We start from the raw sequence: 17,207 nt of genomic DNA, 5'->3' as shown, positions 1-17,207 counted from the left end.
TCCTGAGCCCAGCTTTTTGATAGCAGCGACTGGATAAATAATTGATCGGGTTTCTCCACCCTGCCTGCTTTACCATGACAGACTGCGGGCGATGGTGGTTTTTGGTGGCGCTGTTGGCGCTGGTGGCGCTGCCTGAGATCAGAAACAGGAAGTGGACGTCACCAACACGGGAATGGCTCCGAAAGGAGAAAACACCTGAGGACGACGATGATGAAGACACAGTCAAATCCCTTCATTTAGGAAACAAATTCTCCGATTTCAATTTGGGGATTAAAATAAATAAATAAAAATAAGAGGATGGTTTGTTGCGCCCGAGCTGGATTTGAGCCTTCAGGAAGGTACGTGACTCGGTTTAAATAATGATCAGCACTTAATAACGCAACTTGCTGTCTGATATAATTTAGGTGATATATGTGTTTCGCCGCCCGAGGGGATCTATATTCATCCTTCCTTGCAAAATTGTCACCTTTTTGATTAAACGTTATCTGCTCCCGAACAGGTGCTAGCTTGGTTTTTTTTTTTTTTTTTTTTAAGCTGGCACCGAAGCTTGTCTGTAGCATTAGCTTGTTTTTATGGGGTGTGAAATTCGCTTTTAGCTTGCGTGCGTTTGTGTTCTTTCTTTCCTGCAAACGCCGCAAGAGCTGAATAGGGACGTGGGAAACGAAGGCTGCCTAAAAAAACGCAGCAAGAAACAGCAGATTCTATCGCGCATTGCAGATGTAACGGTAATAAATCAACGGCCGAATGGCCGTGAGTATTTATTTGCTTGCTGGTTGCAGTTTCGTGGTTGTTTTCATCCTCGGTTAGCTAATAAAGGACAGTACATCTGCTGTTTGTAGATTAGATTGTTATACGTAAAAAAATCCCAGGTGATTGTAAACGCATCACATAGAATTATTAATTTAAATGACCTTTCGACAGTTGCGTGTTTATTTCCTAAATGCCTTAGATGAAGTGATCAGTAATGATTGTGGTTATAAAATTTGGAGTTAATTGCTTTGACTCTATTGGCTGGTATCCAGTTTAAACGGAAGCTATTTGAACCTTAGGAATAAGTTTAAATGTATCATCGACCTGCTTTTACACTATTAAAAACAATTTACTTTCTTGAACTTGATCTGACTTCATCTCATGTGTATGCAACATGTGTGATTTGTAAAAATGCATATGAATCAGGGATGATAGACCACTTTTAATATGTTTCATATATTATTGTCTCTACATCGACAACATTGTCAACTGTTTCACGAGTTTAAAAAGGCTACTTTAATAACTCCCTCCAAGGCAGTGGGTTACCTGACCGCCAGCATTTGTCTGCCTTCTCTCAACAAAATAACTGCAAAAGTTCTGAATGAACTTTAATGAAATCTTCAGGAAATGTTGACAAAGTGCTAAGGAACAGATGATTACATTTGGGTGATATCCCCAGATTCCTCCGATCTTACAAGGATCAAAACCAAGGGGGTTTGCTTATAAATGGGTTTGATCATTGAGACAACCTGCTATGATATGTAACCATATATGTACTACGTCTGTGAGAAAGTATGTGGTGAAAGGACCTGCTTGTGTTTATGTTGAAGTAATTGGTGTAACTCAATATGAGGTGGAAATGCTCTTTTGAACACGTTTGACTTTCTGTGGGAGGAAATCTTTAATGTGAACTTTAAATCAAGGTTCTTATTCTGTCTACTGACAGTAGTAGGGGTAAGAGACTCCATCCAGCCATCCAGCCTGTATGTTCTGTATGTTTCAACCTCGTCTTTGCTCGTCTTTGATTGTGACCGTTGCAGGGAGGGGAAACTGCTGAGTCACCTCCCAGCAACAGCTGCCTGTGCAACACATCTAGAACGATCGGGCAAAGAAACAGACTCGGGCAACGCGTTTGCTCTTCCTCCCTTATCGGCTGACGCACACGCAGAAGTGTCGTAATCCCTAACCTCAGTCTGCAAGAGTGAAATCCGACTTCTCGTTTCTTGGCACGCTCTTCTCTGCCTGGCACGGTTACCGTTTTGATTACAGATGCTGAATAAAGACAAATCTAATGAGCACTAATGGCAGAAAATCCTAATCACTGTTAAAGTCCAAAGTTTAATGGAGGAATAAGTAAGGAAGGATGCCAGATCATTGTAAAGCGGCCCTTTATTCAGAGGCATTGTGCCATTGATTCAATTGTGTTGCTTTTCACATTTTAATGACTAGTTTGTGTTTTGACCCTTGCCGACTCAGGGGAAGCTTGTAATTTGCTGGGTTTTACTGCACAGGGAGATAAGAGGCACGTATCAGACATTAAACTAGGGATTAGCGAAGGGAACATTCAATGGCTTTTCTTGCTGCTGGAACTTCATAATCTCTGTTCCTTATTACACTGTGACTTCAGACATGGCAACTGATAATCCCCAAATATTTCAGGGTTATCTGCGTGTGATTGGACTGCCGTTGTTCTCATCTGACAGGGATTATTTAAAATCTCCCTTTCTGATTGATCCACTCTTGAGTTGCCTATTCGACTGTAGTTACTATATGCGCCATAAGGGGGCGATATTGCACGCGCATTGGTGGATTTGTATTATTGTTATGTCATAATCATCGTCTCTCTTCATGAAGGATGAAGGATCCCGCTTTACAAATGGGCCTCTTGTCGATGCAGAAACAAACACCAGCAATTCCTTTTGTATTTTATGAAAGAAACAACAAACAATATTCCCAGCCATTCCTAGTTTTACATGTCAATAAGAAAGAACCTCTCTGTTATATCAACATAAAGGAAATATAACGTTCTTCAGATTTCCTTCTGAAACTTTCTAGCATCTGAAACTTTCACGCTGGTGGTGTTTTCCACACCACCAGCGTGTTCAAACCAACTGGTAATACGGGTTTCTTGTATTTGCGTCATCTGTTTGAGGATTATAATTAGTTATATTGTAATTTTCATCTTAAGAAAAACAATTATCACACCTTATTACTGCAAGACACCTGTGCATTAATAATTCTTAATGATTATGGCGACTATCTTAAAAAATAAAGTGCATTTACCTATTTGCAATACCAAGTTATTTTCCTTTCTATCACCAGTTTTTGCTATTTAAAGAAAATGGGGGCATTCTGGGGATTATTCTTTAACAGAAAATGTTAAACTAACGCACTCATGACTGCAAAAAAGCATAAAAATTCCTAATGGATTAAGTGTGACCTTGGACCAACGCAGTGTATCATGTGCTAATCACTCGAATGCATATGTCTGCTTTTGTTATGAGTGGCTGTTATGAGACCGTATAAATTCCATAATTCAACACTAACAAACACGGTCTGTGTATCCACCATCTTCCCTCTTTCTCTTCCTCCCTCCTCATCATCCAGGGGACGGGTGCATTGCTAAATGGAGTCGGAGCAGCTGTATCACAGAGGATACTGCAGGAACAGTTACAACAGCATCGCCAGCGCCAGCAGTGACGAGGAGTTGCTTGATGGAGCCGGTGTTATCATGGACTTCCACACCACTGAAGATGACAACCTGCTGGACGGGGATGCTGCCTCCCCAGGTAGGGATTACAGGAAGTACAGGATGTCAGATAGCTCCTCAACCTTTTGTCATCATTATCCAGACCTTGATATGCCCCAACCGTCTCTGTCTGTCCATTCCCCGACTGTCCAGAGAGCTTCTCCATTTGGCCCGACAATGCAAATATGTTGGCACTCGGCTGATGAGTCACTCGGTTCCGGTCTCACTTCATTTAATGTCCCACATCATTTCTTTGTTACACCTCGCACACAGCTGCTCCCATTTGGAATGACGCAAACTCACATAATGCGGAGTTCATCTGCACAATGTCTGGTTGTTGCACTCCCTTTTTGTGATTAATTAATCCATCATCTTCTTTCACCATTTACATAGCAGTGTTGATTCAATCTAACGATATGCTGCCTTTACTCGCCCCTGCTTCCTTTATCCTTATTTCAAGGCAGTACTTTATTAGCAGCCGTTGCATGCTAGGCTTAGCATGGTTTTTGTCATATCAGCAAGTTTTTGGCCTGTGGCATCTAACCTTATGAGTTACGTAACAGGTATTGGTTTTCAATTCATTGTGGCCAGTCTCGGCTTCTTTTACTTTGATTCTGAAACTGGACCTCTGGGCAGTTAAATAGAAAAGTTAAAAGCACAGGGTAATACTATCCTGCCATCACTCCTGTTAGCCCCATGACAAACTAAGTCAACTTTAGCGTAACTCTGTCTGTAACTTCCATGTGGAAATATTATGGATGGTATCGCATAACCAGGTTTTCATAAAGCTTGTGATACATTCTTAGTAGGTAGTTCTACCTTAGAAGTATGCACATATTGTTCCACCTGTTGACACTCCCATAAACCAGTTGGGCTGCCAGGTGATGAGGGTTAGCATTACAGGATGCGATTTCCTGAATCTGGAGTGTTTCCTGCCTTTAGCTCTATGAACTCTTTTATATACAGTAGACATGAGTAGGTGGGTTCAGAGGAGACCTGCTTCAAATGTGAAGAGGGAGCTGGCTCATTCTGAGGCCTAGTGTGTTTTTTGTGTTTGTGTAGGAGTGAAATGGATCATAGCTTTGGAAAATGTTGAAATGTTTTGCTGTCATGGTGGCACACCACCTTTTGAGGTAAAGTGGGCTCTTCTGTAGGTCTGGGGTGTGATGGTGGCATTAAATGAATTAATACAGTCTCATTATGATTGTTAAGGGATGATTGTTTCTTATGAAATATTAGCACCAGAAGATTGCGACATGGCTTTGCAGTGTGTGGACAGCTGCTTGGAGATGTCTGTTTGTTGGCTCACTCACACCCGCTGTGTAGGATGATGTGAGAGACTCGTGTTCGACACTGGACTGTGTTGTGCTTGCTCTCTCTTGCAATTCTCGAAAGAACATTACAATTTTCTTGGTTTGAAAGCGATCCAAGAGCCATGGCGAAACTTAAACAAATAGTTTTAATAAAGACAAACTTTTTACATACTTTTAAAATTCAATATCAATGTCTTTAAGGGTCAACATAAAGCTATGATTATATAGCAGTCATCTCATCAGATCGATTGTTGTTTTTTTATCTGCTACAAATTAAAACCTCTCCAACCCAAGGACAGACTTTTGACTTGAATGTACTAGATAATCACAATGTCATGGCTTGTAAAACACTTATTTTCCCTTTCCACCATAGTATAATTCTATTTCTAAAGTACATCTTAACTCTGTGTCCCCTGATATTTAGCGTTTATATTTTTTGGCATTATTATTTCATTTTGAAGGAGCACCTGTAACCAAGAAGGTTCCCCTTGATAGAGAAATTCTAACTATGATTTTAGGTGCTGTGTGTTGAGAAATAGTGCGACTCTGGAAAAACATTGTCTTAAAAGCTCATTTAGGAAGATTGGTCTGATATAAAGCTCGTGTCACCGCAGAGGAAGCAGTTTAAACCTCAGTTTATCCTGGTTTCAACCCACTTTCTCCGTACATTCAGAATGGACCGTTCCTGTTTACAGCTCGCGGACACGCGAACTACTGTATGTTCGGCACACCCCCGTGACCCGAGACGGTGGTTTCGCCCATAGAGGCAGCGCTCGCGGACCTTATTAACCGAGCAATCAAGGCTGATAGGCTCGGTTGGAGCGTCGTTTCCCCCGCGCGTGTGATGACATCAGCTCGGGTCAGGTGCTCCGAGAGAGGGGGGAAACAGGCTGGAGCGGACGCTGGAGCGGACACTGGCTCTCCTCTTCCCCGGCTCACGCAGCCCCGCTTGTGTTCGTCAGCGTAAACATGGCAGCAATTGACGGGGACACTGCGCAGCGTCGCCTAGCTTAGCTTTTGCGTAGACTCGTCGCAGCTCTCGCCATGGACGAGGAGGACGCGGCTGCCGACCCTTATTTACCCTACGATGGGGGAGGGGACACCATCCCCTTGCAGGAGATCCCTAAAAGAGGTATGCCAGATCCTGTCATTCATTCCTTTCATCCCGTCTTTGCAGTTCCGTGGGTTTCCTGTGGCCGTCGCGGTTCCGAAATGATGCAGCGCTAATGTGGATTAGAAGCTGCCATTTCTCTGCAACACTGCACGTTCTGTGACAGGGGAGCTCCTGTCGTGCACAACCGATCTGGTCTCGCTTCTATTGATTATTAACCACCGTGTGCGCAGAGATGATTCGATTCGGAGATGGTTGATTTATCTTGTGTGCGCAGTTTTGGAACAGTGGAAAGTGACCGGACTCCATTTTAATTTCAACACACAGCCACAAGCTTTGCTGATAACGCATGTGGCACACACACCTGATATATATGCGCGTGAATTTTGCAATGAATGTTGCTTGTGTGAGGACACCTGTTGGCCACAGTCAGGACTTCACCCTACAATGTCTAACAGAATTATTAACACTGCAGTAAAACGATCAGTTTATTACTAGATTCCTTGTCTGTGTTTCCCGTGTGTTTTGCCTTGTTGGACCTAAATACTGAATAAACACAGAAAGCACGTGATCATCAGGTGCTTTCTGTGTTTTGCCTTGTTGGACCTAAATCCTGAAGCACCTGACCTGTCGCAGACAGAGCTGCTGCATTATAAAGGGATTCCCATTTATTTATTTATTTATTGTTTTGTTGTATAGTAGATTCAAGTGTAGTTTATGGCCTGTACTTTTATCCCTTTGTGTTGTCTCTGCTGTCAGTTATCCACGTTTTAGCTAAATAAATAGAAAGGGGCTGCTTTCACATTGATCGACTTATTTTTTTTGCCAGTTCTTTTGACTCTGGGGATTCTACCAGCCAGATCCAGCCAAGAATGCCGGTTTATTTTGCGGCTCACATGATGGTCTGAGCATACTGACTGTATGCCAGCACCGCTGACCTAGTGTGTCCCAGTCTGCTGCTTCTAAACCTCTCTGATCTGATTTCCTCAGTGGTAGTAGAAGATATCCAATGCACAATAATACTGGGCGAGGTAAAACTGGTACTGGATACATTCAAACAGACAGTTTGAACTTAGTAACACTAAAAGACCTCATGTATCGGCCATGTTGTCAAAACACTTATTATTGATGGGTAGCGCGGATGGAGGTTGTTTTTTAACTCTGATGCAGGCAGTAGAGGTTCGTCACTCCTTGTTTCCCCAAAGAAAAGAAATTGAAACGCGTCCATGTGCTCACTGAACAGTCGGAGCATGATGTTGCTTGTATGCTGTCCCCCTGCAGGCTTCGAATTTCCATGGCTCCAACCTTGCTTGGTTACATGCGCATGAAGCACAACATGTTTCCTACCAAATGGGCCTAAACTGACTAATGCATGTTGCTCGTTTATCTCTGTTAGGCAGAAAATGGTTGCAGGTTCCAAAGGTAGACTCACACAGTAGCTGACAGAAGCCACTCCCTATGAAAAGTCTTTATTTACTTAGTTTCTTCATACGAAGTTCTTTCAAATTCCGTTAATTTTATTGCTGCGAGCTTGAGCTTTTGAAGTGTGTTCAAGCCTTGTACTCAATAAATTGTAGATAAGGATATTTATCTATATTTAATATCTATATTTAATGATATATATATAATGATATATATATATATATATATGATATATGATAGTTCAAATGAAGAGTCATCATCACCACTTTTCTTTGTCTTAGTCACATGTTATATCTGGATCTGAAGCTTAACTTAACTAAAATGATGGGCGGTCAGCCCCTGAAATGTCTGACACTGTCGGCTGTTTAGAGCTACACTCTGCAAACCCGTTTGTCTTTAAATGTCGATTAATCGGGAAAAAAACGGCCATGTTATCCCAGTATTTTCCAGGGGTTTCACTTCAATATAAAGCTACAGTTGCACGATTATCCCAATCTAGACATTAAATGTATGCAGACTGGAAAAGCAAGTTGCACCACATTTCTTGACTCTTTGTCCTTGTTTTTGTGTTATTACAGAAGGAGGAGTTGTTTTGCATTTGTGTGGTAATGTTTGGGAGGAATTTATTCACATGGGGAGGATGTGCTCTTCGTTCTGTTCTGTTATGAAAGAGTTCAAATGTGCATTAGAATCTGTTACCTGGATTATTAGTTCATTAAAAAAGTCCTTATGTCTCTATTTTCTAGGCTCTAACTACAACATGTCAAATGGTGGTGGGGCGCCCAGCAGCACCACCCACCTGTTGGACTTCCTAGAAGAGCCCATCCCAGGCGTTGGGACCTATGACGATTTCCACACCATCGACTGGGTTCGTGAAAAGTGCAAGGACCGCGAGAGACACCGGAAGGTAACCGGGCATACCAAACCCTCACACACGCCGGTAGAGGATAATAACTTGTTTACACTGTTTACTCATCCAAATCAAATCCGGTGTTTGTATAGTAACGAGGGTGGAGCAATTCCAACAGGCCGGACTTGAAGTAGGATTGAAACGGCTCTGAATTGTGTTTGGGTAGCGACCAAGACTATTGCTAGTTCCTGCACCTCTCACACAGCTGACATCAGCAAATTAGCTTCTGTGCAGGAACCAATTTCCACATTTCCTTGGATTTCTCAAAAGGGGAACCGAGCTGTTTGTTTAAGCAGTTCTGTTTGAGCGACTTAAGGCCCGCAGAGAAATGAGGGTCAGGGCTCTTTTCTTGGTCCTTGTCAGTAGATGACCATTAAAATTTCTGCTATGCGTCTTATCATTGACAAATATTGACCCAGCTTTACAGCTCACTCTTTCTATGCTGTGGAATGACTGGGAGTGATGACCCTGTGAATTTGATCATCTGTTAATATTAGCTTTGTCTGGAAGGTCTTATCAGGCGAGTAAAACACAAATCCTGCTACTACACCAGATGACTTAATCACAGCATACTTATGGGTACTTTTACCTCTTTGATCACCCTCAATTGTATAACTGACCTTTTCCTACAAAGTGTTTTTGTTGTTTTAGATTAACAGTAAGAAAAAGGAGTCGGCATGGGAGTTCACAAAGAGCCTTTATGACGCTTGGTCAGGATGGCTGGTCGTGACCCTCACAGGCTTGGCCTCAGGTAATGAGTGTAACGTGATATAACGTGTTGTCTCTTCCTGTGGTGACTCTCACATGTCGGGCCTCTGCGCGTCTTTAAGAAATTGTAGTATAACTGTCCTCCTAAATGCCTCTTCAGTTCTGTTTTCTTTGTTTGTTGTTTACATCCACTTGTCTGCATTCCCACATCGTGTCAGGCGCTTTGGCGGGCCTGATTGACATCGCTGCTGATTGGATGAACGACTTGAAGGAGGGCGTGTGCCTGAGCGCCCTGTGGTTCAATCATGAACAATGCTGCTGGACGTCCAACGAGACCACCTTCGCCGAGCGGGACAAGTGTCCTCAGTGGAAGAGCTGGGCTGAGCTCATACTGGGGCAGGCTGAGGTGGAGAAAATACACCCAATCATGATGCATTTGTTCAAATGGAGAATATATAATAAAATATAAGAGAAATGGGACAATAATCCATAAAAATGTAGTATAGTGAGTCAAAATTCAGCTTTTTCTGTATCGGTACGACTGTATATAATTCCATTATGAGTTCCAGCCTGTTTTATTCGTGGGTTTGTCCCCCCCTCGTCTCTCTGCAGGGTCCTGGCTCCTACATTATGAACTACTTCATGTACATCTACTGGGCTCTGTCCTTTGCCTTCCTCGCCGTCTGCCTGGTCAAGGTGTTCGCTCCGTACGCTTGTGGCTCGGGGATTCCTGAGGTGAGAACTGGTAAAATGGAACTCGGGGACAGGCGACGTGGCAGATCCAGGAGCCGTCGGGCAGAACGTGATCCATTGAGTGATGTGCACGCTCGCAGATCCAATCTGATGTCCTGGCTGCTACCTGTTAATAATGAAAAATATTATAAATGGGCTATTTTAATGGCCAGTGCTGTGGGCAGGCCATTATAAGATGAGTGTTCTAGGGAGTGAAAATCCTGTTGTCATGGTTACAAGAGCTAGGGCTTCATTTTCAAATGTGCAGTCGGCAGTGACTTTCATCAAAAGGCTGAAGCATGATTTTGGTTATTAATGTTATCTGCCAACTATGATGTAATAAAGGCGTCACATGAAAAAAGAGATTGATTAAATGATTATAATGAGTCTTGTAAACCCGAATTTCCTTAAATCGCAGATCAAGACTATTCTGAGTGGGTTTATTATTCGGGGTTATTTGGGCAAATGGACCCTGATGATCAAGACCATCACTTTGGTGTTGGCTGTTGCCTCTGGCCTCAGCCTGGGGAAGGAGGGCCCCCTGGTGCACGTGGCCTGTTGCTGTGGAAACATCTTCTCCTACCTCTTCCCCAAATACAGCAAGAACGAGGCCAAGAAACGAGAAGTAAGGCGTCGCGGCACGGTCGTTATCTGCGGCGCTCGGCCCGCCGCCATGGCAGCTGAGGTGCGTTTGTTTTGTGTTCTCAGGTTCTTTCCGCTGCATCGGCTGCCGGGGTGTCGGTTGCTTTCGGAGCGCCGATCGGAGGAGTTCTCTTCAGCTTGGAGGAGGTGCAAGAGCCCGCCGTTAAATCTGACGCAGAACACCCGTGAAGCCTTTCAACCGTCCGCTCTCTCTCTCCTCCAGGTGAGCTACTACTTCCCTCTCAAGACGCTGTGGCGTTCCTTCTTCGCCGCCCTGGTTGCGGCGTTCGTCCTGCGCTCCATAAACCCATTCGGCAACAGCAGATTGGTGCTGTTCTACGTCGAGTACCACACGCCCTGGTACCTTTTCGAGCTCATCCCTTTCATCCTCCTGGGTGTCTTCGGAGGCCTCTGGGGCGCCTTCTTCATCCGAGCTAACATCGCATGGTGCCGGAGACGCAAGTCGACGCGCTTTGGCGAGTAGTTTAATCCAGAAGCGGAGGACATTCTCTGGTCCAGATCTATCGTCCCTCTAACGATCACCTCTCTCCTCAGGCAAGTACCCGGTACTGGAGGTGATCTTGGTGGCGGCCATCACTGCCGTGGTCGCGTTCCCGAACCCGTACACGCGGCAGAACACCAGTGAGCTGATAAAGGAGCTGTTCACCGACTGCGGCCCCCTAGAGACGTCCCAGCTCTGCCAGTACCGCAGCCAGATGACGGGAAACGATGCCGGACCCGGCGTCTACTCCGCTATGTGGCAGCTGTGCCTGGCTCTCATCTTCAAGATCATCATGACCATATTCACCTTTGGACTCAAGGTGACCTGTGAACTTGTTGAATGGAACTTGTGCATTTTTATTTTTATCCTCGTAAAGAAACCTTTACGTTTTTTTTTTCTTTAGGTACCTTCAGGCTTGTTCATCCCCAGCATGGCCATTGGGGCGATCGCCGGGCGAATCGTGGGAATCGCCATGGAACAGCTGGCGTATTATCACCACGACTGGTTCCTTTTCAAAGAGTGGTGTGAGGTGGGAGCGGACTGCATCACGCCCGGGCTCTATGCGATGGTGGGGGCGGCCGCCTGTCTGGGTGAGTCAGCGTCTAAATGATCCACGAGAATCCAACCTGGCAGTTAACTCCGGTCAACACGCAAACCTGCCCAGAAACGTTGCAACAGGTTTAGTCCGTAATTTGGGCTCTTTCTCTCCCACAGGCGGCGTGACCCGGATGACTGTCTCCCTGGTCGTCATTGTGTTTGAGCTGACTGGCGGGCTGGAGTACATCGTCCCTCTCATGGCTGCCGTCATGACCAGCAAGTGGGTGGGCGACGCGTTTGGCCGCGAGGGGATCTACGAGTCCCACATCCGCCTGAACGGGTACCCCTTCTTGGATGCTAAAGAGGAGTTCACGCACACCACGCTGGCCAGGGAGGTGATGAGGCCTCGCCGCAGTGATCCCCCGCTGGCCGTGATGACGCAGGATGACATGACCGTGGAGGAGCTGCAGGCCACCATAAACGAGACCAGTTACAATGGTTTCCCTGTGATCGTGTCCAAAGAGTCCCAGAGGCTGGTGGGCTTTGCTCTGAGAAGGGACATCACCATCGCTATAGGTACCGCCCCACAGTGTTGAAATGATCTCATTTGCCAGGGGCGGCACTAGGGAGAATAAGCAGACCCCTTTTTCCTCTCCATAGAAAATGCACGCCGCAAACAGGAGGGGATCCTTCCGAACTCCAGAGTCTACTTCACCCAACACGCGCCCACCCTGCCGGCCGACAGCCCCAGGCCTTTGAAACTGCGCTCCATCCTGGACATGAGTCCCTTCACCGTCACAGACCACACCCCCATGGAGATCGTGGTGGACATCTTCAGAAAGCTCGGGCTGCGCCAGTGCTTGGTCACTCACAACGGGTGAGTAGCAATCGTGGTTAACTGGGGTGTCCCGGTGATGGTCCGATCTGTTTAAAGGGAAGCAAAGCCTCATGTGGACACTGTAGTGTTACAGATCTGTTGGCCTACATCCGCATGGCCTTAAATAACTGCTGTGCTGCATCTCTCACCTCAGCAAAGACAGACAGGAAACGGAGCCTGCCTGGAAAATCAGCGGCTGCCTGGTCTGAAACATGGTGGTTAATACAAAAACACCAAAGTTGGTCTCACTCAGGAGGTGTAACCATGCTAAAGGTGTTAATCGTCATTGTTGACACCTGTTTCACCCCCCACGAGCCCTTAGAACACAATTTCTCATCAACGGTGCTGTTTTTATTGATTATCTTTGGTTGTTTTTCCTGTTGAATTTGAGTTAAGTCTTTTTCAAGTTGCACCTGTTATGCATGTTTGTGCTGCTGTCTTTTTTATTTTTTATTTTTTTGGGTTGTTTGTCTTGGATGGGCAGTTTTTCCGAGTAACGGTGTTTGTTTTTAGGATTGTGTTGGGCATCATCACAAAGAAGAATATATTAGAGCATCTGGAGGAGCTCAAGCAACACACGGAGCCCCTGGTGACTAGCCCCCGGCCCTTTTACACACGTGACCACCACACACGTACACGATGGCACCTGTCTCTCAGGCTGCGGCTTTCCGAGGAATGCATGAGACTTTGTGTGAATGGCTGTTGACAGTTCCCAGCTAAGCAACATAAAGCCCTTTTCCTCCTGTCTCTCACTGTCGGCGCTTTGTTGTTCGTGGGTTAGCTTTGGATTAACCACTAACGGGGTCGCTCACTTTTGTACCCAATATATTTGCTGTCGTCATCTACATCAGTGGTTACAAATTAGGAGTCATGTAGCGTTGTTTCTAGGTCTTATAGTGGACCCGAACTGTCCCCACGTTGGACCTGAGCACTTTTTCAGACATGATCTGCATATTTATGTCCTCCTCTTGTTTACATTTAAAAGGTTTTGTTATCAAACGTAATTATTAATATAAAACTGTGTCCAAAGTCATTTAAATTAGTCTTCAAACCCTGAAATAAATTTAAATTCAAACCGTTTTATGCCTTAAATATAATGTAGTGTTGTGCGATACTTACCACCGCCAGTAGGGGGAGCCAATCAAAAGCAAGATACTTGCTAAGTTAGTTAACAGAAATCCCATTAGTTCTATTGTACAGCCGTTCCTTTCAGTTAATCCCAGTATTCAGTGTTAAAAGGGGAGCTGTGTGACTGTTTCCATGTCTGAAAAGGGTTCAGTTGTTTCCTAGAGTGTAGCCATTCATCCCCATGACAGTGTGTCTGCAGCCGCTGTTGCCCTGCCAAGTGTGTCAGCTGCCCCCCCCCCCAGTAGGCCTGCACTCAGATTAACAGCCCATCGCAGAGATGTTTTGATATAGTGATTAAAATGGAGACTTGTAGCTTTAATATCCCTGCATGGTAGCGTCTTCGTTTCTCACCTTCCTCCCTTCACAGTAGTCATCCATTTCACCTTTTCGAGAATTTTCAATTATCTCTCGATGTTAATGACTTCTTTTTGTCTTTTTATTATTTTTTGTTTTTTTTAACTCTCCCATCTCAACCCCGCCGTTTCACTCCGGGTCTCCCCAGACTGACGACATCTGACCCTTTGCCAGAACAAGTACTCGGCGAGTAGCTAGCCGTCTCAGAATCCCGTTATTTCAGTATCATTACTTGTTTGCTCACCCGTAGCGGCAGGGAAGGAATCAACCTAAGCAAATTGCCCCCCCCCCTTTTCCTCATTCTGCCGTGGTGACGTGACATTGTTGTGATTGGTGTTTGTAGTGCCTGGTAGACTAGTTGGTTAGCATGTGGTAGCAAAGTGACCTTGATAGTGCAGTTATTTCCTGCCAGTGTTTCCTCTTAACCAGCAGCCTCATTCGGCACATCGGTGTTCACAAAATCGTACAGCGAGTGTTTGCTTTTTAAAGAAGAGTGCCAAATGACAGCCCATAAACTTTTATGATGCCGTCTCATGCTAATATTGACACGCATGTCAGCAGACTCCACATTCATTAGAACAGCTACGGTACCGCACACACGACATAGAAGGTAATTTTAGGACGTTTTATGATCTTAAAGAATGCTATAAATGTATATATGTCACTATTGAACATGACACATGCTAGACACTGTTGGTTTATAGGAAACATTGCCCACACCTCCTGGACCAGAACAAAGTTCCCTGGCGTCCCGACTGCCTGTGTTCATCCTGCTGGGTTTGACACAGAAAGCGTGGCAGTCGTTCCTCCTCCTCTCTAGAGCACCTCCATGTCTCCTTTCACTCACAAATCTCAGTGTTTGCTTTCATCTTTCAGCCCCTTTTGTTTGCAGGTCAAATGAAGCTGAATATCTCTCAAAAAGAAGAAAAATCTGTTATATTCTCTTCATTTGACCTCTGAGTGCGCACCCCAACTCAAGTATCTGATGACTGGTCGGCGTTAACGTGTGTGGAGCAGAAACGAGGAGAAGGACACATTACAGTAGCATCTATTGATAATCGTTAGGCCCTGTGCTTCTGAGGATGTCCCCTCTTCTCCTGCTCAGAGGTTCTGAAGCAAATTCAGGTTTTTTCAGTAGTCGCTTCCTTCTCTTAGGATCCAGTTTTTTCCCTTCCAGCTTCTTGGGATCAGAAACACAACCTGGTGGAGGCAGCGTCTGAATGTATCGCCGTGCTCTCCGAGCGCAGCCGCTGTTTCAGACCTGCTTTTCTCCTTTTCTCCTTCCGTCCTGCTGCCTTTTGCTTCCTCAGGGTGCTTTTGTTGGTGGACCATTCGCGGCCGAACCTAATTTCAGTCTGATTCTGAAGCGATGTGAAGACAATTCACAAACAAAAATTCCGTGGGATGAACTGTGTCTCCTCAGTGATGAAATCCAACAAATCGCTCATTTAGTGTTTATAATTAGGTTGGACATGCTGCCCCCTGGAGGACAGACGGAATTACTTCAGTCAATGAAAAACTTTTCAAATGAATCCGATGTCCTTTAATCTTATGTCCTTTTTTAAATAATAGTAAAAGGACAGAGGAGACACCGCAGTTCTCACTCAGAACGTCCATGAATTTCTGTGTCGGCTTTAATATTCACCAACAAACGCACATTATTTTCTTTCCCATAGTTCAGTGGAACCACAGGATTCTGTCTTTTAACTTTCTCCGCTCTGTCTCTCTCCACAGGCGGCTTCTTGGTATTATCACAAAAAAAGATATCCTTCGTCACATGGCTCAAATGGCAAACCAAGATCCCGAGTCCATCATGTTCAACTGATCCGCTCTTTCCAGGACGGCTGGGGTGGGCGGGGAGAAGACAGTGAAGACGAGGAGGAGGTGGGCCTCCTGGATAGTTCCACCCTATGACATTAGGACCCCCCCCTTCCTTGTTTTAGTGTTAATCTTTGTTGCCAGAGACATTTACCAGCCATGTGAGGAGAAAAGACTACTGTGTTGTAGCTGCCGAGGACACAAGGACGTCATGGGGTTGAACTCACATGTATGAGGAAGGCACTTTTTACACACACACTAAAAACACACACTTTTGCACTCCTCAGACATGCATGTTCTCTACCTTTATGCGCACATAGTTACACATTCAGATGTGGTCGAACACCTGCGTCCCCGTGTGTGCCTCACCTTTGTCCTGTCTTCACCTGGTCCGGGTCAAAGGTCGGAATGAAACGCCATGCAAGGACGCGATGAGGGACCTTAAATCTTCCAGGTTGCTGTTGTATCCCCCCCCCAAAACCTTCCCTGTACACACACACAACCTGTCCGTCCTCCAGATATGGTCCTACAGACGCTCTCTACCTGTAAAATGGTCGCCTATTGCATCGCTACATTCCAGCCAGGTTACCATGGAAACTGAGGGGACTCATTGAAACGGTGACAGCTGTTGGTTTTGGCTACAAGTATGTTTGTGTGAGAGAGTCATAATCCTGCAGCATATTTCAAGATGAAAAATGTGAAAAAAAAGGTCCCAAGTTATGCTTGTGCCGTTTTGACCGATTGTGTGAGATTGTGTTGTTCCATCTGTGGAATTTGAGTGTGTGTAGGTGGGAAAATATCTCGCAGTTGAGCTTTGTCTTTGTTACAGGAAACAAACTAATATATCACTTTTTTTGTTTTGTTTTTGAGGTCTAAAGCTAAACCCTAAACTGGAAAACTGCAGTCTTGAATGGTTAAACTTGAAGGATCACTGACGTTGCACTGCTTTTCATATCTACAGTACAGTCAAAAACCTGCCCGCGACCCCAGAAACTGACGGGCTCTCGTTGCCCCGCCCTCCTCTATCACGTCTGCTCCCATTTTGGGAAACAATTCCACCCTTGTAGCCAATAATGAATAGAAAATTCGGAACAATTAAAATCGAATCGACGACTAAACACGCCAAAATATGACGATATGACTTCCAAAAGTGATATAAGCTGTAAACTGTTTAAATAGACTGCTTCGCTGTTTTGTTACAGCAGTGAGAACTACTGTATGTATTTAATTTAGAAAAACTGCATTTGATATTAATCATCTCACAACTGGCCGGTGTCGAGCGTCTGGAAGTTGAAGCTGTTCCAGGCCAGAATTCCAAACCCTTGAAAAAGTGACTCAACTCATGGTTCTGTCTGAAGACACGATGGACTGAGCGGTAGCATCTCGCCTGTGGACCGGCCGCGTGTTTGTCTGTGCGCGAGCGTGAGAGCGCACGTGTCAGGGTCCCGTTGTGTAGCCCACCTCCCCTGCAGGGGCAGGACGCGGCGTTGCCTAACGTTGTTTCATACTCACCCCAACTTCTGTTTTAATTTATAGTGTCGATAGTCGTGTGAAGAACTTTACGTGCGATTACTTTGATTGTCCATTTAAAACAAATGGCAAAGATTACATTTTGTTTTAAATTAAATGAATATTCAAATTGCAGAAATGGGTT

At 45.0% G+C, this 17,207-nt stretch overlaps 1 protein-coding gene across 6 annotated transcripts; it reads left to right on the top strand.

Moving 5' to 3' along the window:
• Nucleotides 1–103: 103 nt before the first annotated feature.
• On the top strand, nucleotides 104–17,201 carry clcn3 (chloride channel 3). 6 transcript variants are annotated; one of them, XM_057027372.1, is made up of 16 exons: nucleotides 104–338; nucleotides 3,358–3,539; nucleotides 8,092–8,252; nucleotides 8,907–9,006; nucleotides 9,182–9,369; nucleotides 9,576–9,698; nucleotides 10,114–10,320; nucleotides 10,404–10,484; nucleotides 10,561–10,813; nucleotides 10,893–11,158; nucleotides 11,243–11,429; nucleotides 11,554–11,952; nucleotides 12,037–12,253; nucleotides 12,767–12,842; nucleotides 13,884–13,921; nucleotides 15,470–17,201. In XM_057027372.1, the coding sequence occupies exons 2-15, from the start codon at nucleotides 3,377–3,379 to the stop codon at nucleotides 13,896–13,898; spliced, it is 2,436 nt and encodes an 811-aa protein (XP_056883352.1). In that variant the 5' UTR covers nucleotides 104–338; nucleotides 3,358–3,376; the 3' UTR covers nucleotides 13,899–13,921; nucleotides 15,470–17,201. The 6 variants fall into 6 exon arrangements, with proteins under 6 accessions (XP_056883352.1, XP_056883348.1, XP_056883351.1 ...); XM_057027368.1 differs by lacking the exon at nucleotides 13,884–13,921; XM_057027369.1 differs by lacking the exons at nucleotides 104–338; nucleotides 13,884–13,921 and adding an exon at nucleotides 565–725.
• The last annotated feature ends 6 nt before the right edge of the window (nucleotides 17,202–17,207 follow it).

The sequence above is a fragment of the Takifugu flavidus genome, chromosome 3 (assembly GCF_003711565.1).
Source record: "Takifugu flavidus isolate HTHZ2018 chromosome 3, ASM371156v2, whole genome shotgun sequence".
NCBI classification, from domain to species: Eukaryota; Metazoa; Chordata; class Actinopteri; order Tetraodontiformes; family Tetraodontidae; genus Takifugu; species Takifugu flavidus.
The sequence above is the reverse complement of the archived record's forward strand: the minus strand, read 5'-3'. Positions and strand labels throughout refer to the sequence as shown.

Excerpts from the sequence above, each read along its gene's own strand:
- clcn3 (XM_057027368.1), top strand. The coding sequence starts at position 3,377 with ATGGAGTCGGAGCAGCTGTATCACAGAGGATACTGCAGGAACAGTTAC. Across the intron at positions 8,253-8,906 it reads ACCGCGAGAGACACCGGAAG|ATTAACAGTAAGAAAAAGGA; the intron begins GTAACCGGGCAT and ends TTGTTGTTTTAG. Across the intron at positions 10,814-10,892 it reads ACGCAAGTCGACGCGCTTTG|GCAAGTACCCGGTACTGGAG; the intron begins GCGAGTAGTTTA and ends CTCTCTCCTCAG.